General features: G+C 39.6%; 2 protein-coding genes across 2 annotated transcripts in view; both read right to left on the bottom strand.

Annotated features, from left to right (window-relative positions):
• Window positions 1-1,533: 1,533 nt before the first annotated feature.
• On the bottom strand, window positions 1,534-13,267 carry LOC124253729 (probable methyltransferase-like protein 24). The gene is made up of 7 exons (XM_046687549.1): window positions 12,852-13,267; window positions 9,544-9,603; window positions 8,360-8,481; window positions 6,967-7,095; window positions 5,316-5,390; window positions 4,084-4,222; window positions 1,534-2,869 (listed from the first exon to the last, which is right to left on the bottom strand). The coding sequence occupies exons 1-7, from the start codon at window positions 13,044-13,046 to the stop codon at window positions 2,570-2,572; spliced, it is 1,020 nt and encodes a 339-aa protein (XP_046543505.1). The 5' UTR covers window positions 13,047-13,267; the 3' UTR covers window positions 1,534-2,569.
• A 10,600-nt stretch (window positions 13,268-23,867) lies between these two features.
• Window positions 23,868-27,251, bottom strand: part of LOC124253712 (probable methyltransferase-like protein 24) — a 43,627-nt gene continuing 40,243 nt past the window's right edge. The window contains exons 5-6 of the mRNA XM_046687523.1: window positions 25,712-25,850; window positions 23,868-25,170 (exon numbers count right to left, since the gene is read on the bottom strand). Of these exons, the coding sequence (XP_046543479.1) occupies window positions 24,868-25,170; window positions 25,712-25,850 (442 nt within the window). The 3' untranslated portion in view covers window positions 23,868-24,867. The remainder of the gene's footprint in view (window positions 25,171-25,711; window positions 25,851-27,251) is intronic.

The raw sequence follows: 27,251 nt of genomic DNA, 5'->3' as shown, positions 1-27,251 counted from the left end.
GAGAGACACTGTCTGAGATAAAAGTGATAATTCATAATAATAATTAGCAGATCATTTCTAAGTAACGGCAAGGGTGAGGTTATTGGGAGTTTCCCTTGGGCGCACCAGAATCCTAGAATTGCGGTTCTGAAAATCTGTTTCGGCATGCTATGGATCCAACACCATACCCATGTGAGTTCCACTAAAATGGTAAACGTCCAACACCTGTATCACTTCTAATTTTCCACCCGGGGCGGTAGGGTAGCCTAGTGGTTAAAGAGTTCGCTCGTCACGCCAAAAACCAGGTTTCGATTCCCCACATGGGTACAATATGTGAAACCCATTTCTGGTGTCCCCCGCGGTGATGTTGTTGGAATATTGCTAAAAGCGGCGTAAAACCAAACTCTTCTATTTTCCACCCGGGGCGGTAGGGTAGCCTTGTGGTTAAAGCGTTGGTTCGTCACGCCGAAGACCCGGGTTCGAATCCCCACATGGGTACAATGTGTGAATACAGGGGAAATTGTGTTCAGAGACGGAGCTGAACGATAATCACACACTCACTTAATTCTCAAGATGTCAATCCAAGTGCTTTATGTGCCTGAACAGATCTTGGCGTTTGAACTCACGCACTCACGCACACACACTGAACAAATAATTCTTAAAAACCAATTTTTCCACAAAAAGGAAATTTTATTAAAATACTGAGTAAAGTCAATGCATGAGAGAGATAAAATATAATATCACCCAGTGTATGCTGCTGGGGTGAAGAGATCAGGGAAACATACTGCTCTATTTCGGGACCCGTGAAGATCAGGGTTAGAATTGATCTTCAGTAACCCATGTTTGTCGTAAGAGGCGTATATTTCAATATTTGTTGATCTTCAGTGACCCATGTTTGTCGTAAGAGGCGTTTATTTCAATATTTGGCGTATATTTCAACATGTTTTATCCTTTTTTCTTTTCAAAAGTGACAAAACAATAAAGTAAATGTCCCTAAGCTTAGGAGTACGCTCAGTAATAAATATCTTGAAGTTCCAAGTCTAATATACGTGTATCTATGCAGACTGGTATATGGTTCAAGAATTCCACCTGTTCAAGAATTGGAAGCCTGACCATATTTAGTGGTGTACGGGATGGTAAAAAGAGTTAGTTGTAGGAGGTTGGACGTGGTTGGAGTGATTGCACCTTCATCAGTTTACGCTTTTCCCTCAGTGAATTGGTAACTTCTACCGTACCCTGATGCATAAACCTTCAACCAATTCAACTCACATATTTACCATAATTTACCACAATTTGCAATGAAACTGTGGCCACAATCTATTCACCAGAATCACAATGAAGCGTGTGAAGCATATTATATATATGCATCTGACGTCGGTTTGGCCACATTTAAGCTCAAAGCATCCCGTGCATCCAAGTTCGATGGCAATATATACTCATGCCAATAATGGTTGTCGCCCCTTCCTCCCAAACCCCCACACCTCATACCCCCACCCCACACTCCCTCTCAATGAAAAAATTGAAGGGGTGACAACCATTATTGGCATGAATATACATTAAACGATGCCGGTTCTATGTAAGGAGCTGCAATTGCCCAAAATATATCCAATGCGGTAGTGTATAGTGTTCCAATTGCACATTAAATAAATTGAAATTTATCTAAATATCATGACCAATGAATTCAAATTTGGAACGATACATAATAGTTATCAAATGTAACTATTCATATATAGAAATAATATAAAATCATAAACGCAAACCCGCCTGACAGTATTTCCATAAGCATTAGTTTTTCGTAAAGGAAGTACATGATTTAATACTGAGAAAAGAATTATCATAAAATTAAACTGAAATGAATATAATATATGAATAAAACCAATAAAATGACCGGAAGTGATGTGGAAGACAACATTCCAAAAACTTAAAATATCTTGCTGATGAAGATAAAACAATCAACCGTCAACAGTAGGTTTTCCACGCACATCGGAAGAATCCATTTCCACAGGACAGGGGACTAGGGTGGAGTTCAAGATCTGTGGTGTATTCATCAACCCGCTGTGCCCACTGGTGGACTAGGCAAACCTTCCAATCCTGTTATTGCTATTGAGTGCTGTCACGCGGGTCCAATAGTCTTGAAACATTTCGAAATCCGTGGGTCTAACAGTCTTTAGATATTTGCAGTCTTTGGACATTTGCATACTGGCTTCAGTTTGTTGCACATACGTGAGTCCAGTTGTCTTCAGACATTTGAAGATTGCAATCGTCTTCAGATAATTGTTTTGTTTTGAAGTGAGAAAAACACAACATGGACGGTGAATGATTACTCCACAAATGGGGGTATGACTGATCTTGCAAACACTACAGAGTAGCGTCCCATAGTCGTGCCAAGATCCGCAGTCACTAGTTGGAATCAAATGGTACATGGATTGAGAACATATCACGTGACCCCTGTCATTTTTCGTGAAACGTCCACCGTACAAACTCAATTGTGAGCAATCTTTCAGAAATACCATGATATGCGTGAGATCGGCTAGCACCACAAACAAAACCACAAATAAAAGGTCAGAAACAAAACTGTCGCTAATCCCACTCAGCAAACTTTCATCATAAAAATTTCATGGCAAGAAGTCCTCTGCTTTCCTGACATCGACTTGTAATGGCAATACTGGTTTCTATGTGTGAGGAAAATCCGATAACCGAGATCATATAGATCCCGGAATATTTCCAGTGCCGTTATGTACTTGTCTGGAGGAGCGTCTGTATGTTGCAGTGAAATATGCACCTCAAATACAAACTGTGTCACGTTGTGTAACGCGTTGTTTCTCATCATTTCCGGGATCACCTTCCACTCCATATCTTCAATATCAATTTTCAAAATATCAATTGTAGTCTGAAAGATGAAAAGAAAAAGGATTAATGATGTATCGTTTTGGTAAAGTTTAAAGATATTTTGGTACCGGAGTTAAGGGGGTCTCTCGTCACGACGAAATGGGTGAATTTGGGTTTAAACGGTATTCGAGTTACGTCATGTTCAGCTTAATTTGGGAGGAAATCCTAAAGTGATGCTGGTCTCACCACGTTGGTGAAACACAGGATATTGCAAAGATATGGTGCTAACAAAAACGTCATTTTCTGATTGGCTGAGCGCTCTTCTATATTTTTCAATGGACCCCGCTTACAAGCGAGTAACATTTTCTATGTACCCCGCTGGGAATGCCGAACTCATTTGGTACTTCGTAGTAGTAATTCTTTATCTCGAATAACATTGAATCAGGTATGGTGTACGGAAATTACCGATGTTTCGCGAATGCAAATCGATGAAAGGGAGATAACTCTAAATTTGTTTTTCTTGTCGTCCTGTCCTCTATACTATGATCCGATACCCGTGCTTCAAACAGTTCAAAATTACCATTGAGGTGTTTGGTAAGATAAATACGTTGTTCACTGGTCCCTCGTGGTCCATGGGTTGATGTACCCTCGATGTTCCTTCATGTCCCAAACATAAACAAACATCGAGGGTACATCAGCTCATGTCCGCCTCGAGACCACTGAACAACTTATAATACAAAATTTGGGCGGGCCGGGATTCGAACTCAAGCTAATAGGTCCCTAGCCCCACGAGACGCAAGTCTGTCATAGCGAACGTGTGGGATATATCATTTCCGACAAAGGTACGTGAGCTAAGATACATGGCGTTCACTGACATGTCAGTGAACGCTATGTATCTTAGCTAAGGTACGTGATGTCCGTCTTCGTCATGTTGGAGAACATTGCAAAACGCGATGGAAAAACCTGTCCCTATTTCCGTCGCTCACTCACTACCGTTACTTACCCCCACCCGCTACCGTGCCACGCACCCGTGAGAATCTGAGTTGAGACTAATTAACTTCTGTTTGCGCCTAACGGGATCGGTTGTCATGGTTACTGAATTCTTTACTGCATGTTGTCACATCCCAATTGCGATGACCGACTCAGGTATTCAGTAACCGGGTCCATATTTGAAATTGATTATTTACAGACAACCAGCTAGAATAATGGTATGAGACGCTATAAAAAAAATAAATAAAAAAAACCCCGGTAAAACAAGGATCATAAGACAGATACCTGCGTGTGGCGAAGAGACTCGCGTATACAGTTGAGGGTTTTCATCGGCCATTTTCTCTCTGATCTGCCGTTGTAGTCCGAAATTCCCAAAGAATGAAACATTATGCCTTTGCTGCGCTGATGGTCGTCTTTACCCATACTGAGAATAAAATTTCGTATTTGAATAATAACCTTAGCTGCGGACAAATCCGAAATCATGTCCTTGATGTTTCACGTCGTGTAGTGTGGAATCTGTTTTACTGAAAATTCTAACTATGAATCCGACTTACCAGAGTAAAGTCAAGCTGGGAGAGAGAGAGAGAGAGAGAGAGAGAGAGAGAGAGAGAGAGAGAGAGAGAGAGAGAGAGAGAGAGAGAGAGAGAGAGAGAGAGAGAGAGAGAGAGAGAGAGAGAGAGAGAGAGAGAGAGAGAGAGAGAGAGAGAGAGAAATAGAGAGACGAGCGACCGTGAGTAAAAGAAAGAAATGGAGAGAAAGAGGTGACGTTAAACAGTGTACACTAGTACATATGATGAAATATTATCGAAATTATACAGTACCTGCAAATTCTAACGTATGAATTCGACTTAGCTGAGGAGGAGAGAGAGAGAGAGGGGGGGGGGAAGAAAGAATGGGAGAGAGAAAGAGGTGACGTTAAACGTATGAATTCGACTTGGCTGAGAGAGAGAGAGAGAGACTGAGAGAGAGAGAGAGAGAGAGAGAAAGGTCGACTGCAACCTTATTACTCTATGTTGAGGATCCGCAAAATTAGTTGTACACAATTGCTTCCCTAAGCACGCCAGACAGAAACCTATGAGGCGTGTATCCCCGTTCACCCCGATTAATCTTTCATGGTTTGATAGCAAGGCCATGTAGGTCATGTGGAAGCACAATCATTTCTCATCTCAAGTTTCACTGAACCATTCTTTTAATTAACAGAACAGTTACAGAGCTAAAGGTTACTTTATACAAGAGTGTAGCAGGAATGAGTGATGATTTAAACATCAAATGAAAATGGGTTCCTTCATAAATATGCAAACTCGAGTACATCCTTCGTCCTTCATTTTCTGTTTCGTTAGGAAATAAATGCAGCATGGGGTTTTATGAACTGGTATTTCATACGGAAATAAATTATGAGGATTCATGATGTTATGTGACATGTGAACCGACGGTTCGTGAAACACAACAGGAAACCGTAAGACGCATGTTCCCTAAAGGAAAGATACAAATTCAACATTGTCATCTACAGTTCTTACCTCGGATCAAAAGAATGAATTTGACATCCGTATTCCAGTTCCGTCGCGTCGTCGAAACTGAAGTCGTTGTTGATGCTGGAAATATAATATATATATATGCTATTCAAATTGTTTATAGTTTATATATTCGTATTTACCAATGCTAATGCAGAATTTCTTGCAAAGTGTATATACTGTCAGCTGGCGGTGTGCCGACATGATGTGGACGTGATACGCTATATATTCAGATAATATGGGTGTGATATGATATATGTTCCGATATTTAATGATATCACAAACTCTCCTTTTTCGCATGTGAATCACGTCCCCGAATCATTTGTCAGACAATAAAGATAGGATATTATAATGGAGGAACATTCTGCTATTTACAACCAACCAGGAAATGATGGTGAAGCGGCATAATCTGGTTCTTGGACAGTTTATGTTACTATTCACATGTTTGCATCAATATAAGCTGAAGGTCGCGGGTTCGATCCCCGACCGCGTCAACCAAAAAACGTTAAAATATGGTACTTGTTGGTCCCTGCCTGGCGCTCGGCATTAATGGGTACTGGTCGGCTCGGAGTCAGTATAATGTGTCTGAGTGGGGTATTCATGCTTCACTGCGGCATGGTATCTCAGTGGGCTAGCACTATAAAACCAGCTTCAGTCTGGGCTAGTACAAGCAGCCGCACATACACATAAACACGCACGCACGTCGTCATATGAGCGAAATATTCTCAAGCACGACGTTAAACCTAACTTCACTTCACCTCAGCGCAATATAACGTTTAATGTATCGTATGTATTGCGATACAGGGGTTGTAAATCGATGGATTGTATCGTGAACTGCGATCAATTACCACACCACTACTGTGAGCGCATTGGATTTATTCGGGTTTCAGTCTTACGTGGTGCAGCCCCTCATCAACTAATAATACCAGCCCCACGCCACCCGCGTTATGTTAACAGTGTGTGAGTGAGTATGGTGTTTCGCCGCCTTTAGCAATATTCCAGCAATATCACGGCGGGGACACCAGAAATGGGCTTCACACTTGTACCCATGTGGAGAATCGAACCCGGGTCTATGGCTTGACGAGCGGACGCTTTGACCAGTAGGCTACCCCACCGCCCCTTGTATTGTATGATATATATTTTAAGTAGGCTACAATTATATATTGTGGGGGGCAAAGTGGCCATTCCAGGAAACTGTGTATTCGCGACTGGGAGGGGCGACTCTTCACAGTTAATTGTACAGTTTTGTTGTCGCGGGTCGCCTCTGTAAATACCATCAGTGATGTAGTGAGTGTGTATTGTTTTACGCCGCACTCAGCAATATTCCAGTTATATGGCGGCGATCTGTAAATAATCGACTCTGGACCAGACAATCCAGTGATCAACAGCATAAGCATCGATCTACGCAATTGGGATACGATGAGATGTGTCAACCAAGTCAGATAGCTTGACCACCCGATCCCGTTAGTCGCGTTTTACAACAAGCATGGGTTACTGAAGACCAATTCCAACCCGAATCTTCACGGTCTTCAGTGATGTAAAGTACTGACTTAACATACCAGCGTGTGTATTATCCAATAAAATATTTCTGGTTCAAGAACTTTGTTTTCTTGTAATGACTGTGCTACCAGATAACAACATTAAATCGTGTCCTCACCCGAAGGAATAGACCAGACACGGTTTCTTTGGTTTGACGAGGGGGTCGTTACAGATCTCCCAGCCGCCATCTTGCTGAAGCCCCATTCTCTTCATGTCTCCACACGCCACCTGGATGTTTTCCACGTAACTACAAAAAAGACGTAATGACGTTGCTACATCAAGGTCAAGGTCATTTAACACAACGCGTCCCACAACACAACCTGATGCTCTCCATTGTCAAGATCATACGACTTGCACGTTGGTTGTCGTCACAAGCCACTCTCATGTTCTCCGCGTAACTACAAGTTCAAAGTCATATCCAAAGTCTCAATCCTAATATTTCCACCAAAATGATTCAGATCAGAAAGGATAGAGGTCAAGGTCAAGGTTATATCAAGGACGAAACAGTATATATGAGTTTGTATGATCCCACTCGGCATGTTCCTTCCGCATTAAGACAGACAGACAGATTTTATTGACGCAAGCCACATGGGCCTCTGGCCATACATACAATACAATATAGATAATATTTATGTTGGATGGTGAGGATGACATTATTAATAAGTTAAAAGTTGTTTCTTACACGGAATGCTTCATACACATATCTGCCTAGAGAGCGTTGAGTATTAATATTTTCTGATGATAATAACTGTATACATTTATAAACTGAATAATTTTTACAATAATATTTCTTTAAATGAATAGATCTTTTACAATAACATTTCTTTAAATGAATAGACCTTTTACAATAATATTTCTTTAAATGAATAGATCTTTTACAATAACATTTCTTTAAATGAATAGATCTTTTACATGGACACTTGAGTAAAAAGTGAAATTCGTCTTCTATGTCATTAAGATTACAGTTAGTACAAATTTTTTCATCCCGTGGGATTTTATTACTACCATGTCTACCAGTTTCAATTAATAATGTATGAGATGATAATCTTAATTTGTATAATGCAGACCTGTGGTTACAATTTAAAACATTAACTAAATACATTTCAAAGCCAAATTTTACCTTAAATTGTTTGAATAACATATAAGTAGTAGATTTCATCATCTCCTGGCACCAATACGTAATGAATTTATCTTGTAGTCGTTGTTTTAATAAAGACATGAAAACTGGAACATTTACCTCTAAGGGAGACAACCATGCATAATAAAAACCGTTGCTCAGGGATGGACAGGGATGCTGTTCTAGCTCACTCACTCACTCATTCACGCACGCACTCACGCACTCACGCACTCACGCACTCACGCACGCACTCACTCACGCACTCACTCACTCACTCACTCACTCACTCAACGAAGCAATCAATCAACCAAACAGTCAGTTGAGACCCTGACTAATTAGCAGATAAAGCGATCCGCGACAAGTCTCACTCTGTTTTAACGTTTTAACATTTTACCTGTGGTATATTTCAGTCAATTGACCAGGTTCAAGTGTTCGTATCTCAGATCGTGTAGGGGGCACATGACCTCTGCGACACTCTGCCACAGGGATGATTGGTGTATCTGTGTAAGCATTATCCTGGAACAATAATCAATGAGTATTAGATCCTAATTCTTAACTAAATCATAACGCATTGAACTTGATCCCTTAAGATCAGAGATTTCCTCGGAAATGAGTGATTGAGTTTAGTATTACGACGTTTTTTATCAATATTCCAGCAATATCACAAGGGACATAAAAATAGGGCTTCATACATTGTACCCATGTGGGGAATCGAACCCGAGTCTTCGGCGTGACGAATGAACGCTTTAACCACTAGGCTACCTCACCGCCCCCAGTCGGAAGAAAAGAAAGGTCCATTTCCTCAGTGATGCATCCTTCATAGTTAAAATAGCACCATTTACAAAGCAGTAGGATAAAATAATTATTGTTTTCCACGAAGACATTAGAATTTAAACAATATTGGTTTATTATTACGTAAGACTGACTGACTGAGTTTGGTTTTGCGCCGCTTTTAGCAATATTCCAGCAACATCACGGCGGGAGACACCAGAAACGGGCTTCACACAATGTACCCATGTGGGGATTCGAACCCGGGCCTTCGGAGTGACGAGCCAACGCTTTAACCACTAGGCTACCCCACCGCCCCTATTACGTAAGAAGTATTAAACAGTGTTCTTAAAAGTAGCTGTCGATGCTCATGATACCTGTCTCTATTATGTCAAGGCCGCTGTCTTGTAGCTGTAATATGGCTTCATAACAAACAAGCATACAAACTAATGCTCTATCTTGAACACAGTTTACAACGGCATATACTGAATTCGCTTATTCACGCAATAAGATACACACGTGTATGTTTCTTTCTTTTTTTCTTGTTTAACGCCGCACTCAGCAATATCCCAGCTATATGGCGGCGGTCTGTAAATAATCGAATCTGGACCAGACAATCCGGTGATTGTCATCATGACAAGCTAGTCTACGAGCCTGACCACCAGATCCTGTTAGTTGCCTTTTGTCAAATACTGCTTCGTCATGCAGCATGGGTTGCTGAAGACCAATTTTAACACGAATCGATCTTCATGAGTCAAACTTGTGTAAACTGAAAAGGTAAGATCAACACCCACTGTCAACGAAGCATACCTTTTCATACTTGTGACTTTGACAATTCTCCTCGTAGATGACTGGCACAGGCGAGTTGCGCTGGAACAAGACAGGTCAGCGGTTATCATTTATGAAAACGTTTCATGTATGGAAAACAGCTTTCCCCCCATAAGCTCACGGACACAATATTTATAGAAAACAGCTTTTTCGATATTCTCACGAATACAATAGTTCTAGAAAACACCTTTCCCCATATTCTCACGAACATGATGTTTATGGAAAGGAGCTTTCCCCCAATCGTCACGAACACAATATTTTTGGAAAATAGCTTTCCCCATATCCTCAAGAAATGCAATATTTAAGTAAAACATATTCTCATGAACATGATATTAATGTAAAACAGCTTCTCCTGTATTCTCACGAATATAATATTTATGGAAAACAGCTTTCCACATATTCACATGAACATAATATTTATAATATGTAAAACAGCTTTCTCCATTTTATCATGAACATGATGTTTATGGAAAACAGCTATTCTCAATCGTCACGAACACAATGTTTTTTGGAAAATAGCTTTCCCCATGCATATGCTCACGAATGCAATATTTATGGAAAACAGCTTTCCCATATTCTCACGAATACAATATTTATGTAAAACAGCTTTCCGTATATTCTCATGAACATGATATTAATGTATTCTCACGAATATAATATTTATGGAAAACAGCTATCCTCAATCGCCACGAACACAATATTTTTGGGAAAATAGCTTTCCCCATCACCGGTACTTTTCCACATATTCTCACGAATATTTATGGAAAACAGCCTCCCTATATTCTCAAGAACACAATATGTATGGAAAACGGGTTTCGCCATATTCTCATTAATCCAATCCTAAGAGAAAGCAGCCAACCATATATTGTCCTGAGCACCATCTTTAAATAACCAAGCAAACGACATATTTTTATGACAATTTCAGTGAGTGAGTTTAGTTTTACGCCGCTTTTAGAAATATTCCAGCAATATCACGGCGGGGGACACCAGAAATGGGCTTCACTCACTGTACCCATGTGGTGAATCGAACCCGGGGTCTTCGGCGTGACGAGCGAACGCTTTAACCACTGGGCTGCCGCTCCAACAATTTCAGGGTTGTAATCCCTTGGTATGTTAACCAAACATACCACAAAGCACATGGCACTGGAGCTTACAGCAAGCAGAGGGAAACACCCATAATGTCTGTATATATTTGTTTGTTTGTGTAACGCCGTACGCTATATGGCGGCGGCCAGACAATCCAGTGATCAATAGCATGAGCATCGATGTACGCAAATGGGATACGATGACATGTTTTCATCCAAGTCGACTCTTACGACAAGCATGGGTTGCTGAAGACCAATACTAACCCGAAACTTCACGGTTCAAACAGCAAAGAACAGTAACGTTAAAGGCACAATGTCACACACTTTCGACAATATTATGGCCTATATTATATATATTGGGGCATATGCACTCACTTTAGCTTCCTATTGATGCAATAAAAGACTTATTGTCCCTTACGACTTGCTTGAAATCGATAACTGAAACTTCGAGGCGAACAGTTTTCAAACAGAGGACACTTGTAATATATGGAATGTAAACAATTGCTCCGTACATCAAAACCTGTCGCACGCGGTGTTGTCGGTGTTTGCCGAAATGGTTTCAATCACATGTGTTTGTAGGATATTCGTAAAGAGCCTTTAAAAACTCTATGGGGTTCGCTTGAAATAATGAACAAGAGGGCAGAGTCGATTATGCACGGTGCAATTATTGTAATCCAAATACGTATTTTGTTTTGGAATAAATTATATGGTAGCTTCTCTGAGGGCGGATAGTTAGTATCATTGAGAGAAATGCATTATTGATTATAGAGAAATGTGTTGGGATATAGTGCCTTTAAAAGCATATACAAATATAAACAACAACATTATATGTACAATTACTGCAAATATATAACGTTGAGACCGTAAATAATCACTCCAAACTGTCCGCCTAAACACATTTCATCAGAGATACTGGCAAATTAGTGGTGAAAAATTGTATGAACATGGAAACAGCTGTTAAATCGGAAACAGCTCTATCTATTTCTCGGATGTATTAAAAAAGAATAGTATAAATGATCAATGGCATATATTTAGTATGGGACACGGTCTCTCGAAGTAAATGTGGCGTAAAATAAATCGAAAGCAGTAACTTTCCAGCCCATGTTAACAGATACAGCCACCATAGATGCTATAATAGATGTTTTTGTACACCCAAAAACAGCTTTATTCTTCCTCTAACTGTGTAGACTCTATGTACTAGCAAATACCCTGTGATTTGACAACAACAACCCCCACCCCCAAACCTACCCCAACACCATCCACCCACACATTTCCCAAATACACATGGATCAGTGGATAATTAGTGGATAATGAATAATTGAACGTTTTACGTTGTTGGGGTTCGCATTGCCAGCAGGTCAGGAAAGAGTGCTTCCTGAAATAATCAAAAGGCTAGTCGTCACGTGACCCATGACTGAGCCTCTTACACAAGAAGCCCGATCTCTCAATGGGATGGGAATGTATTTAGGGACTGGTAGTCTGTCGTACAGACCCTGAAGTAAATATATCCAAGAAAGCCCACGCAAGTCTAGAAAATGTGGCAAGTCTAGATTTCCTCAGCTTCAGGTGAATAAAGTCTAAGGGCACCTTTTCATTATATATATTTAATTTTTTTTACTATGAACTTTTTTTCAGTAAATTATGTTCAGAAGGAATTACGTTCATTTCAGTGACTAGTTGTTAGTCTAGGGGACTGGGAACAGGATGTGATAAGGGACTACTATAGCTATATAATATATACAGTGTCCTTGCCCTGTTGTCTGCATTTTCCCATGGTCAATCGTTTGGCGTGGTGTACGTGTAAGATGCCCCCGGCAAATGGTGCTCCTAATCGACAGTTCAATCATGGAGTGATTTTTACTTCGTACGGCTGAATGGTTTCCAGCATTTCAGGAGGTCCAAAATGAGGTTTTTTATCGATTGACCTCACCTTCACGTGCACGTTTTGAGTAGAAGCTGACGGGATAACAGCAACACACACACACACACACACACACACACACACACACACACACACACACACACACACACACACACACACACACACACACACACACACACGTGTGATTTCACTCGGTATGCATGTATTCTACTATCCAACCGCCATGTGCACCTAGTTATCTTTCCAACAACACGCCATCTATCTATAGAAACATGAATGTTACCACAAAAACTTATCAGTCTGATGTTCACGATGTTACTCACCAGAAAAAAGTCTCCAATTTCTGTATGAAATACGATAATTCCAACTAACATGAACGAGCCGATCGCAAATCCAACAACCGAGCGCTTCATTTTGGACAGTGTGCACCGTGAACACAATGCCCTAAATTGATCTGTGTCTCTGTTACTCAACGCTATACGGTCAGCTTGTGTTGCCAAGCCGACCCGGACGTGCATGTCAAACCACACGAGGAGGACAAAGCAAATGAGACTTTTCCCTCCTGCGGAAGAGCTGATGATTAACAAGATGGCGCTTGTTCAAGCACAAGGATCGCGAACAGTCCCGTTCCGCTCTGCTTGTTTTCACGATCAAAATTTCTTACAATGGTGGAAAGAGTTTTGTTGTAGTTGCATGGCCGCTGCGGTCTATTTGTAGTTGATAGGTAAGCGTAGATGAGTACAAAGATATGTATTGATTTCTATACAGGAAATCCATGCATTTCGTCAGCCTGTCTACATCCATCCATCAAGCTTTCTTCATAGATGTGTGTGTGCTTCTTGTGGTAATGTCAGGTAATGCGATTATGTTCAGTGATTCATACTACTCATAATCATCTTTAACATATTGAGCTGAAAAATTATTTATACATCTAACAAATCAAGCGAACAATTTATTTTTATGCATCATAAATCCCAGCCGAAAGTTAAAAATATCCCCTGCTTTCTGAAAACGCTGAAATATCTGAAACACAATTAAAACTCAAGGTCCTGTGTGCGGAAAGGGAAACAACCACAATGTACCAGACTGTTTTTTGTATATTTAATGAATAATGTTTATGTACATGGACGGGTTAGAATTGGTCTTCAGTAACCCATGCTTGTCGTTAGAGGCGACTAACGGGATCGGATGGTCAGGCTCGCTGATTTAGTTGACACATGTCGTCCTATCCTAACTGTGTAGGTAGATGCTCATGCCGTTGATCAGTGGATTGTCTGGTCCGGACTCGATTATCATACTGTCGTTAGACAACAAACAACCACAGCAAGCCACACACGACTTCATCTACAACGTAACCTTTAGTGTTCGAGCCTACTATATATAGGAAATCTATACTCCAACTTGATTCTGTTACAGGAGATAACACTTCGGGAAGTAATTAAACCGTCTTCTCAAACTGCGTGTATCGACTAACAACAATATAGACCAATGCCCTTGGGACACATATGCCGCGGGTGAGTAACAGCCGGCAGGCAAAATAGATATATTCACACAGCTGGCACGATTTTAACAATAGGCTCGCCAATTGAGAACCACGAAATACCGCTATTATTGATTAACCTCTTGGCGTCACTAGATCCTCTGATTTCATGCAAGTGAGTAAAGTGAAAATGGGACAATCCTTGTAAATGTTCACTCTGTTCTCACTCGTCGTTGACAATGGGGCAATACACGGATCTCCCCCGGTCTTTCTCATGTCGAGCTGCCTTGAACTGTATTTTTATCCATTTTGTTTGCAAATTGATATCTTCTGTTCGCAGTTTATGTGATATCTGCTTTTTCTTTCGTGGGTAACTGTGCTGCATAGCTTGCTCTTTAGCATTGAGATGTGTTTCTCAACTCGCTCCACTAGCAATTGAACTTCGCAGCTGTCGAAACTTTTGTTTCTGTTTCAACGTTTTGGCGGATACGGGATGGCCTAAAAGTCGGGCCGGGCCGGGCCAAGGCGGGCCAAATCTATTATTGGCTAATAAACCCATTAACGAAAATCATGCCTACAATTAATCAATGCAACATACACTCATGATAATAATGATCAATCGGAAGCCACAAACGCGTACCATAATAACTTTATTACGAGTAAATCGGCTAAAATCCCGGAAGACGAGAATCCTGTGAACTGGCTGACCGAGGTTACGTCTAAAAGTGGAATCGTTAAACGAAACGGGATTTAAAACGTATAAATACTTCAGCCAATTCCGATACACATTTCCGTTGGCCCGAAAATGTTTTTACATCTATATCCAATCACATACCACCCCATAAATTCACTATTCATCGTATTTAAAACATGCCAACATTTAAATGATACGATCTCTTCCCAACACTCTCAACATTATCTCGGCCACAATTTTCCGCCCGGCTTGGCTCGAACCGTCAAGAGCAACTTAAACGTAACACACGTATCTTGAATTGTGTTTAATTCCATAGACTGGTATTATATCTACCTAAATATCGCTTTGTAATATTATAAAATGCCACATGTAAAGAAAACTGCTCCGTTAAAGTGAAGCCCTTGTCTCTCATTTTTCAACATAGCCTCAATCAAAAGTGTTTAGTCTCTGTTCAGCCCGACTTCGTCCGGGCTGTCAAAAACACCCTAAACCTCACACATGTATCTTGAAATGTGTTTATATCCATAGATTAGTGTTATATCTACCTACATATCACTTCTCAGAGTCTCAAAGCGTAGTATTTAAAACAGAACAATTTGCTTCGACAGTCCATAGAGAATTCAGTTTTCTTTCTTCAACAAAAGTTGATAATGTTGAAGTTTCTTGAAAATTATTATTTGACGTAAAACGTCATATTGTAAAAGACGGTCACTTTTAAACACACACACACACACACACACACACACACACACACACACACCCCACACGCCCTTATAACGCCTTCAATTTCAAGAATGAACTGCTCTGTTTGTGCTGTTGAGTCGTCGCGCCGTAGTCATAAGTTTTTGAAAATATAATCAGTTCGTTCGTTTGTTTGTTTTTCATTTGTTGTGTGTTGCTTAACGCCAACCTCAGTAATATTCCAGCTATATATGGCGGCGGTTTCTGTAAATAATCGAGTGTGGAGAATGAGCATCGATCTACGTAATTGGAATACAATTACATGACTATTGTCCTAACCAAGTCAGCGAGCCTGACCACACGATCATGATAGTCGCCCCATACAACAAGCATGGGTTGCTGAAGTCTAAGTCTAACCGGACCTTCAAGGGTCTCGTATATAGAGAGTGAGCAATGCTGATTCATGCCTGTGATACCGATATAATGACCTGGTCATTTATTTCACCTTCCCAATGAAGCAGGCGCAGTGAGGTAACCAGGTGCTTAAAGCCTTCTCTTGTCATGCCGAAGATTCAATTGGAAATGTGCTTCTATAAGATCCTAAAACATTGGTGTGACAATGCTCACACATGTTCAAATGACAAGCAGACTTTTATTTGACATTTTCTTAGTTTGTCGTTTCAAAAATGATTAAAATCATGACTATACATGTGACTTAAATAAGTGAGAAACACCCCCATTTTTCCGAAATCTGTGACAAAATATACATATGAGAAATATGGTGGCCAAAGTTAAATGTTGTTATCATGTTTCTTGTTAATATCATTTTTGTGATGTAACCATACACCATAATAATTTATTATTTTCATTCTTCTTGTTATCATGTTTGTAATATTTTCATTTTTCTTGTCACCATATTTGTTATGTACCATCATACTTGTAATGTTTTCAATTTTTCTGTTATCATGTATTTAGTGTCACCATATGCTTGTTTCATTTTTCTTGTCATTATGTTTGTAATGTACCAACATACTTGTAATGTTTTCATTTTCTTGTTATCATGTTTGCAATGTAGCCAAATACTTGTAATGATTTTCTTGTTTTTTCATTAATGATATCATGTACTTGTAATGTTGTCAGGTTTTGTTATCATGTATCTAATGTTGCCATACATTTGTAATATTTTCATTTTTCTTGTTATTATGTTTGTAATGAAACCGAATCCTTGTAGTGCTTTCATTTTGTTACATCATGTTACCATATAATTGTAACGTTGTCATTCTTAAGAACATCTGATTGATTTTGTTTGTGCTCAAATATTTGAAAAACGTTTTCGAAAACCTCTATTGCCTTACCTTCACATTAAGTGTTATCAGTTCAGACATGCAACTGAAATATACAAATGTTAATTCTCATCCATATGAATATATCCGAAGTTTCAGTTCAAAGAGGTTTTGCCCATTTCTCAAATTATGCGTACCCCATTTAGGAACGATGGGGTAACCAAGTGGTTAAAGCGTTCATGACGACAGTCTGTGTTTGATTCCCAACATAGGAACAATATCTGAACATACTATTCTAATTTCACACCATTGTATACTCATATATTGTCTGCCCATGTTTGAGGTCCATGCAGGTAGCCAAAGTACTATAAATCCCAATGGTCTTCAGCATGGTGATCTACCTTCAGTTGCTGATGATCTATTGCCCATTTATATATTGCATTGTCCTACATTATAGTATAAGTTTTTTAGTTACATGCTAGTTCTATATCTATATCTGTGATACGCTAGTAGTTTTACTGTTCATCGTAAACAGTTTTATAGCTTGTAATAGTATTGATCTATATTGATATTACTGATAATAACGTGTTCACGTCACGATATGGCTGAAAAATTGCCGATGTGACGATGAATATGAACTCACTCACACTCACCCATGTTTGAGCATATTGATGAGAACGTACGGATGTACATATTTCGAGTGAAGCATCATTCCATATATGTAGTCATACAATACAATGACATCATACAATAAGATAACAATACATCAATACAATGAACAAAAATAGCCCTTGTTAGAATTGCATTTATTGTGTAAAAGAGGAACACCCTATTTGCTGACGTTCGTGACAATTAGTTAAGTGAAAATCAGAAGCAAACGTTTATTGCTAAGCAATCAGTTATACACTTAAAGAAATATATCTCCAACAATGTCCTACTACGCGTGTTACACGTGGAAGCCAATTTTGGACATGTATTTAGTGATAAAATATAGCATTAATGTGAAACAATATCTCACTCGAAAACGATAACGCTTCTGTCTGCCTGGTTGATACTATTGCTTGAAGAATAACATCGTGAAGCTTTGTGTTTTCTATCAGAGTGGATAGTGAAAGTTGACATTCGGATCTTGGCCTTTCATGAAACTACCAAAATTGTCAGAGAACGAGATAAGCAAAGCATTTGACCTGAAAAGTCTAGTATTCTGTGCATATAAACTGGTGTAATTTATTACCCCAGGATATCGTGTTCATGCCGGTCACAGTCAGCGGGGATTGTCAACGAGGCCACGTGCTACCTACTAAATCAGAGATACGCAAGCTTGACATCCGGCAAATGGCCCAGCTTTATCGCAGGTTAGTGAGAGTGAGTGAGTGAGTTTAGTTTTACGCCGCTTTTAGCAATGTTCCAGCAATATCACGGCCGGGGACAACAGAAATCCCATGTAAGTAGATCAGTCAAATGGCTAATATTTTCACAGATAAGTGGGTCAGCAAAATGGTCAATGTGTATCACAGGCAAGGACGTCAGACAAATGGCTATTCTTCATCACAGATAAGGTCAGACAAATGGCTATTCTTCATCACAGATAAGGTCAGACAAATGCTAATTTTCATCACAGATAAGGTCAGACAAATGCTAATCTTCATCACAGATAAGTCAGACAAATGCTAATATTCATCACAGATATGGTCAGACACATGGCCAATCTTCATCACAGATAAGGTCAGACAAATGCCTAATCTTCATCGCAGATAAGGACGATAGATTATTATTGTATCAAGTCACTTTTCATGTATTTCTCAAAAAGATCATTCACATCTCAGATGTTGATACATAAAGTCTCTGTTATGAATGAGTCCACTTCCTTGATCTAATGCTGGAGCATCTGCTTGGAGAGTAGAAGGTCATTGGCTCAATCATACCAGAAGATGGTATTTGGTGAAAAGATTCTGTACATAAATGCTGTTTATTTCAATTTGCACGATGTCGTTTATGCTGTCAAAATATTTAACGACATTAAGACATATTGCTTGACAATTTATATGAACAGTTATATAGTAACACACAACTGAACAAGCTTTGTACACAGTTAATACAATACAATCACACCCAAAGGTACTTTGGCAAGGTTCTTGATTATGTTTACTTTTCTAGTTCTTCACATTTCTGGAATATGTTGATATCAGGGAAAGGTGTATGTTTAATTGAAACAAAAATGGATCTGGATCATTGAAAGATTCACATTTAAACAGATGCGTGGGGTTTAAGTTGTTTTTGAGAGCCCGGGGCCAAGGCGTACCGAACGCTTGTGATACTGTTTGTTGAGAATATGTAGAAAAGATAGGTTCACTTTCAGCAACGTTTTTGTTTCAAATACTACGCTTTGAGACTCTGTGAAGTGATATGTAGGTAGATATATTACTAATCTATGTATATAAACACATTTCAAGATACACGTGTGAGGTTTAAGTTGTTTTTGACAGCACGGGCCAAGTCGGGCCGAACAGAGACTAAACACTTTTGATTGCGGATTTTGTTTTCCGAGGACTTTATTTTCCTAAATCGTTGGGAATGGAGAGAGAAAGGGGGCTTCACTTTTACTTTACTTTATGAAGTGGTATTTAGGTAGATATAATACCATTTTTTGTTTCTTGTGTATTAGTAAATATAAGCATATGCATACGCGCTGGCTATCTGATTTGGGCTGGTATTGTTTACAATGAAAACACATAAGAAATTTTGTGTTTGTGAATGCATACTTTGTTTGATCCTTTATAACATATAACAATTTTTTGTGATTTCAAATATTTCTTTTAATACCCATAATCATGTCATATTTGCCCATTGACACTCGCCGATATCCACGTCTCTTTAACATAAACATCCTGTGCTGATTCAGCCTGAGACAACAAAGGTTAATTAGGGAACCCCAATATCTTAATTAAGGAAAGAAAAGCGTCAAAACACTGTCACTTCCTGCCCAGGACCCCCGGATGTCACACGCTAAGAGAAGTAAGCAGCCTTCCCCCATAGACATATCAAGGAAAACACATAACAACAAGACGGTGTCTTTTCTACGGGAATCTTGGTATGTAGTCATTGTTGTTGTGTGGGCTTTTTCACCATTAACTATACATTTTCAATCAAATTATGCATTTGTGAAGGCAGGAAGTGTATCGACCCAAATGTGCAGGTTTCGTTTTAATATTCTGCAATCCATTTTAAGTATTACCCGGTGGCCCGGGCCCGGCCCGACTTTTCTTGGCCCGACTTTTAGGCCATCCCGTATTTAATCGGGTAACCATGCCATTTTGACAGGCGACCGGAAGTAACGCATACTTGTTTACGTCAGGGAACTATGGGAAATATTTAGGGGAATCCCCGAATTTAATGAATAGGACGTCATTGGGCTGATCGCTTCGAAATTTTAGAGTTGGCGTATACAATTCTGAGAATAAACAGAGTAATAAAATCGTTGCCATAATTTCTTATTTGTTTGTGTCAATAAATATATATATATATATATATTTCTGTGTTTCACTTGTAGTTTAACAAAACCTAAAAATTCGATCATTATTATCATAAACTAAGCCACCCCGAGTTATCTCCCTTTATGATTGTACAGGAAAATTCATGGCGAAACTGGTTGCGTCTCATTCTGCCGAAGATTGAATTTCGGTTTTTATTGATAAGCTACATAAAGAGGTCTTAAGGGTAATAAATGCGTCATAGTGTTTTGAAAGGGTGTAGGGACTGCGCCTCAGGAAATACGGAATATACAAGGATCTTACAGTCCCGTACATCCTTTCAAAACACCGTGTAACTAATATTAACCTCTCTGTACCCTGTACAGACCTACCCGGTGTACCACTCTGTACACTATACACGCTATAAAATATATGTACCCTGTACCTGATCAACCCGGTGTACCACTCTGTACCCTATAGCCGATCTACCCGGTTTATCACTCTGTACCCTGTATCGGATGTACCCAGTTTACCACTCTGTACCCTGAAGCCGATCTACCACTCTGAACACTGTATACTCCATAAAATATATGTACCCTGTACCCGATATACCCGGCGTAGCACTCCGTACCCTCCACCCGATATACCCAGTTTACCACTCTGTGAAACGATACACGGTATAACACCTCTGTATCTTGTACCCGACCTACCCGGTGTATCACTCACCAGTGTACCCACCCTTCAGACATACGAACCTCAACGTGATTTGCTGTAAACTGTATGAATGCGAGTTTGTTTGTGAGTCTGCATGAGATAGTAGAAGACATGCAGTAAGTCAGGTCACGTGGTGCAGCGACATTCCGTTCCACATTTTAGTCGACTTTTGAGACAAATGTTATCAGACTGAGAGCCTCTCTATGTCGTGCAGTAACTTACACTTTGACCCTCTAGACATATTTCTGTATCTGTGGTTCGAATGCAGATGTGGGTGTCAATGACGGTCACAACCAATGGTCAAAGGTTGCTATAATCTACCACAAAGGTTGAGAGTAAGATAAAGCCTCTTCAAGTACCGACATGCTTCCCGAAACCGAGCCACTGTACGGCTTTGTCGTTATCAGTAACCAGTTTTACGACATGCTGTGAACAGACCCAGGTCCTTTTATCAAATATACTCTTAAAGATAATAGTGGATACTTGGAAAGAGCTTTTAATTTTCAAAAACTTAAGGGATGTTAGTTTCTAGTGATGGTTGTACAATAATAAGTTATGAATTGGGATCACCTTATAACCGATAGCAAGTTTAAAAGAAGAAGTTATGACCGCCTACGAACTTCAAGGATGATGGGGTTAAAATGGGAATTTTCAGAGACGACATTTTGGGGATCAGTAGTGCGTAGTACCGTCTTGATTGAACATTCATTCATTCGCTCTTCTTGCAGCGCCTTGCCAAGTTCAGCCAAAGAAGTTGTCAGTCACAGACGTATTGAAGGGAGGAAAGGTCTGGGCTTATTGCCGGCTTTGGCGTGGTGCTGCTGCTGATGTTGATGTGCTACTAGGGATGACCATTGGCCATCCGTGACGGCGTTGTCGTCCTCAAAGACAAAATGACGACTCACACAAAGCATGTAATTATGTTGTGCCGATGGACAGTGACTGTTCAGTGACCCTTCCTTGCACAATCTGGAGTCGGGTTCGCTCGGTCATGCGACTCACATCATAACCAATCCACCTCCAAATCTGCCGTGCCGTTTCAGGGTGATATTGTCTTGACCCGCGTTCCTACATCACCATGGCTACACCTGGCATGTGAAAACTGTTCACACAAACTGTACTCGTCTTTTCTCATCGGGTTAAAGATCCTTCCACATTAAGTATATCTCAAGACATTCATTTAGCAATAAACTCTGAAACTTCTGGAGCTGGTTTAATTTGTCACTATAATGTACTCTCTACCCTTGGTATCATTATAATATATAGTTCTACAATGCTATATCCGTCGTTGAGATAGGGCACTTTATAATTGTAAGGAGCATCGGGGCAGCCTGGTGTATATTCTCTCGTCACACCGAATACCAGGGTTCGATGCCCCACATGGGTAAAATGTAAAGGACCAATTTTTAATGTCCCCGCTGTGATAATACTGTAATATTACTACTCGCTAGCGGCATAAAACCCAACTCAATCACTGTCATTCTGAGTAGTCATTATATGCACTGCCTGTGAAAACACCCTTCATGGTCGAGTGGAAACAGCGTCTGCCCGGAGAAGGGAAGACATGTGGTTCGAATCCCTACGCTTTTGCTCCAAAAGACGTTAAATATTATACTTGTTACCTGCCCCGAGGCTTGGAACTGGGATAACAAGGGTTGATCGACATGGAGCGACTATGATGTATCCATGGGTCACTGTGGCGTGGTATTTTGACATTAAATGAAAATCATGAAACACAAACGAGCTTGGAATAATCTTTAAGTTTCTGCATTGCAATTCCTAAAATGTTAAACTTTTCTTTCAATGTATAGTCTGTGGGGATAATCATGAGGGATTTGACATATTTTAATGGCATGGTTCATCATGTGCAAAAAAGCGTTCATGCTAAAATTCACGACGGCTTAAAGTTCATGGTTACTTTTTGGGCAGACCCGTGAAGATCCGGGTTAGAATTGGTCTTCAGCAACCCATGCTTGTCTCTACCCGTGAAGATCCGGGTTAGAATTGGTCTTCAGCAACCCATGCTTGTCGAAAAGGCGAGGAACTTGATCGTTCGGGTTGTCGACGACTTGGTTGATACATGTCATGATGACCCAAATACGTAGATCGATGTTCATGCTGTTGATCACTGGATTGTCTGGTCCAGGCTCGATTGTTTACGGAATATTAGTATTTAGTGGAATATTTCTGAGTGCGGCGTTAAACAACAAACAAGTAAAATCGTCTCTCTCTTCTTACAACTTGTATGACATGTCTGGTGGTAAATGATTGTATATTGGTCTATATTGTGTTCTACCTTGATGAAAAACAGTTAATATTATAGGATAATTTCTAACCTCCATGATGAGCAATAAGTATTAACAATACATGTATTTTTGTCCGAAAAAGAGCTCCACTAATCCGCAAACATTACTAGGAACAATTCGCATACATAAAGGAATAATTGTACCTCTCTCTTCGGCATGTTTCAAGAGCGTCAGCAAAGTGTTTATGAAAGGTGTAGAGAGAATTTGGCATAAAAGAGAGCCCCGTTTTAGTCCAGTTATAGTCCAATAGGACTGAACTAAACTTTATTTACAACCAATCTGCTATCAGCGGCATTAGAGCTACAACATTTAACTTCACCCAGCTGCTCAAAGGCGCTTTGGTTTCCCTCGATCACTGGATGTCAATCTCAACAGCACATCGTAATTTCAAGCTCAACTTCCTAGGGATCATGTGACTCTTGCAGCCACTAGGCGCACCGAGTTAATGTGACTTTCCCACCATTACGAGGTACCCATTCCAAGCTGGGTGGACTGGGACACATTGTTACAAGTACTTTGTCCAAGTTTACTTCACGTTGCTGTACCCGCCAATAGGTGTTTGCACGTATTCAGGTGGCCGCCGTCTGGTCATTTATCAACGGATTCGTAGGTTCTTTTAGCGCACAGGGTTGTGTACTGTACACTAGGGGTTGTGACAGCACTGAAAGAGCCTGCATATAAAGTAGACTACAAGGCGTTTTAAACCCGGTCATAGGTGTGCTCGATCCCCGTACCTTAAGCTCGCTGGATCACTTGTTTATTTTAGAAGAAAATAACATGGTCACATATTACTTTTTATAAACTGTCGCAGGAATGAGTAATGGCTGAATAAAGATAATCAAATAAGAAAACAAATCCACTTATCACAATTTTCAATTACATGCAAACAAAATATTGTACTCTGTCTTCATTGCCTATCCGTTAAAATAGGAATACACACAGGTCTGCGATCAGTTATGCAATTCGTTGTGAAGAGTTACCTCCCTTATCAGCAAAAATCCAAAGAGTCCAAAACCTCAATTGATTATTACCTTTGAGCTGGCAGCCACATACCCGCACTGAGGGTTATCAGACCTTTGTGTGAAATAAAATCTTTCTGTGAAATAACGAAAATAATGTTTAAATTTGAGTTTTAAAAGCACTCTTTCTCTCTTTTGAAGTAATTCGTACATTGCTTTTAATTTGGAAAAATATATTCAACCATTGTCTGACATTGTCTTCCTTGAGAGAGATTAGTAGAAGTTGTAAAGATGAAGGAAAATCAAGTTCTATGGATAGTCAACTTCTTTATTGCAATTGGAGCGACGCTTAAGTGTAGACACTAACACCGTTATCACTTGTTTGATAACGACGTTAGTGTCTTCACCGAAACGTCACATCCATTGCGATAAAGAAGTTGACTATCCATAGAACTTGTTTTTTCCTCCAGGACATCGTCATATATCAAGCACTATTCGTTTACCGTGATTCACTATCGCCATCTGTATATTGCCATATGCATTTATTGTCATTTGAACAAACAACCTTCTTTCATGTCCATCCCCAATGCTTTTGCCTGCTACTTCAAAAGATGTTTAAACCTCAATAAATAATTGCAAAAATATGCTAATGCTAACGGATGTACATTCTCTAAAAGCTGAAGTGTTCTTCATCGGCGTCCAACATCAGTCACAACGCATTTCATCATGAATTCCTCATCAAAGGCGCCTTGTCAGCAAACTTTCATCATGAATATTTCGTGGCATGAAGTCCTCTGTTTTCCAGCTAACTTGGACTTGTAATGACACCATTTGTTTCTATGAGTGTAGAATATCCGGTATCCCAAATCATATAAGTCCCGGAATATGTTCAGAGCCGTGAAATACTTTGCTTGTGGGGGATCGACTTTTTTCAGTGTTATATGCACCTCAAACACAAATTGAGTCACATTGTGTAAAGCGTTGTTTCTTATTATTTCCGGAAACACCTGCCACTCCATTTCTTCAATATCCACTTTCAAAACATCGATTGTGGTCTGAAAGAAACAGAGGCATTATGTATTATAGCAATGTTCATAAAACGCAACAATAAAAAGTATCCTTGTTTCTTAGTCCACATTGAAAGAATTTGTCTTATATATTAGGCAATAAATATTAAATATATATATATGATCGGAATATGAAGTGTAGAATTGTCATATACTCTCGTGTTAATGTTTTTGTAAAATAGGAACTTGATAATGGTGACCTTTCGCATCAACAGGAATCCGTCCTGACAACCGATATCAAATCATAGTGAGCGAGCGAGTATGTTTTTAAACCGCTTTTCGTGAATGAGTATGGTTTTTACGCCGCTTTTAGCAATATCCCAGCAATATCACGACGGGGGACACCAGAAGTGGGTTTCACACATTGTACCCATGTGGGAATCGAACACGGGCCTTCGGCGTGACGAGCGAACGCTTTAACCATTCGGCTTCCCCACCGCCCCAGTATCAAGTCATAAGCTTAGAGTTTAACGGAATAAGAAGTTGCACCACACGTTAGCCACGGAAGAGAATTACGTTCCGGATTTACCTGTTGGTGATGGAGGGACTGACGTATATCTGCGAGAGTCTTCACTGGCCAATTCTTGGGAGATTTACCGTTATAATCAGCCAGTCCTAGAGAGTGGAACGTGACATGGTCCCCGTGATGATGGTCTGGTCGACCCATACTATAAGCAGAATGAGTGAGTGAGTGAGTTCAGTTTTACGCCGCTTTTAACCATATTCCAGCTATATCACGGCGGGGGACACCAGAAATGGGCTTCACACATTGTACCCATGAGGGGAATCGAACCCTGGTCTTCGGCGTGACGAGCGAACGCTTTAACCACTAGGTTACCCCATAAGCAGAATGTAGCGGTACAATGAAGTCGTGTGTCATTCCATTACACGAAGCCACATTTTGGTTTGCCACTATGTCAAATACGACCCTGAAACGTACATTCATAAATACACATCCTAAACTAATTCCGACCTTATATCGACAAATACAAAGTATCTTTATATACCGGAATATACCTCCAACCTTTCAGCCAGAAATATAATCTAACGATTATATATCTAGAATAATAATCTTCGCTCTTTAATCTAAACATGTAATACACCACTTATATTCAGAATAATTATCCCAACCTTTCATCTTGATCATATAATCAAACCCTTATCTCCATAAATATAGTTTACCTTAAAATAGACAGACACCCGTTTGACAGACAGTCGATTGACAGACACCGAACTAGAAGGTTAATTAGGGTAACATCTACGGGAATAATGGAACAGTCCACTGTCTGGTTAGTAGGGTGAGCCTGAAATAGGTTCGTTACTGAGAAGTTTGATTGTGTGTAAATAGAACTTTGTTGTGATTAAATGATAATCCGTCTTTTCTCAAAACTGTTTTTACTATCACTTACTATATATAATATAAAAACAGGTTTGTCACTGAGAGGTTTGATTGTGTTTATTGATTGAAGCATATTTTGTTCATCCAAGAAAATGATTGGGCACAAGTTATCCAACTTAGAAAAGCCCTCTCCCAATAATAGGATATATACTGAGAAAACGTTTTGTTTGAGAGATATAGATATGTAGATATTTGAGACGATTCTGATTTTCAGTAATTGATAGACCTGCATTGCCATGTAAGAAATTACGGAAATAAGTGAATCACCCTTATGTAAATGTACAATTTTATCTTATTTTTAGCGACTTTTTTCACACCTTCATAGATCGTCCACCAAAGTTAGAAAGATACATCTTTACCTTGGATATAGAAGTACATTGTCATTCCATTTACAAATGTACAATTTTATCTTAGAATTATAACCACTTTTTCCCAAAATCATAAGAAGTACACATCTCGTACTAAGATAAACTAGATCGCCCATCAACGTTAGAAAAAATACATTTTATCCTTGAATACAGAAGGATATTGTCCTACAATTTACAAATGTACAATTAAATAAATATATATAGCCAATTTTTTCCAACCCTCATTAAAGTGCATATCTCATACTTGGATTGATCGCCCACCAACGTAAGAAAAATACAACTTTCCTTGTATATAGAAATAA

This window comes from Haliotis rubra, unplaced genomic scaffold (assembly GCF_003918875.1).
Source record: "Haliotis rubra isolate DU_JTF1 unplaced genomic scaffold, ASM391887v1 Scf55, whole genome shotgun sequence".
In the NCBI taxonomy this organism is placed as follows: domain Eukaryota; kingdom Metazoa; phylum Mollusca; class Gastropoda; order Lepetellida; family Haliotidae; genus Haliotis; species Haliotis rubra.
Note: the sequence above shows the minus strand (reverse complement) of the source record. Positions and strands in the feature narration are given on the sequence as shown.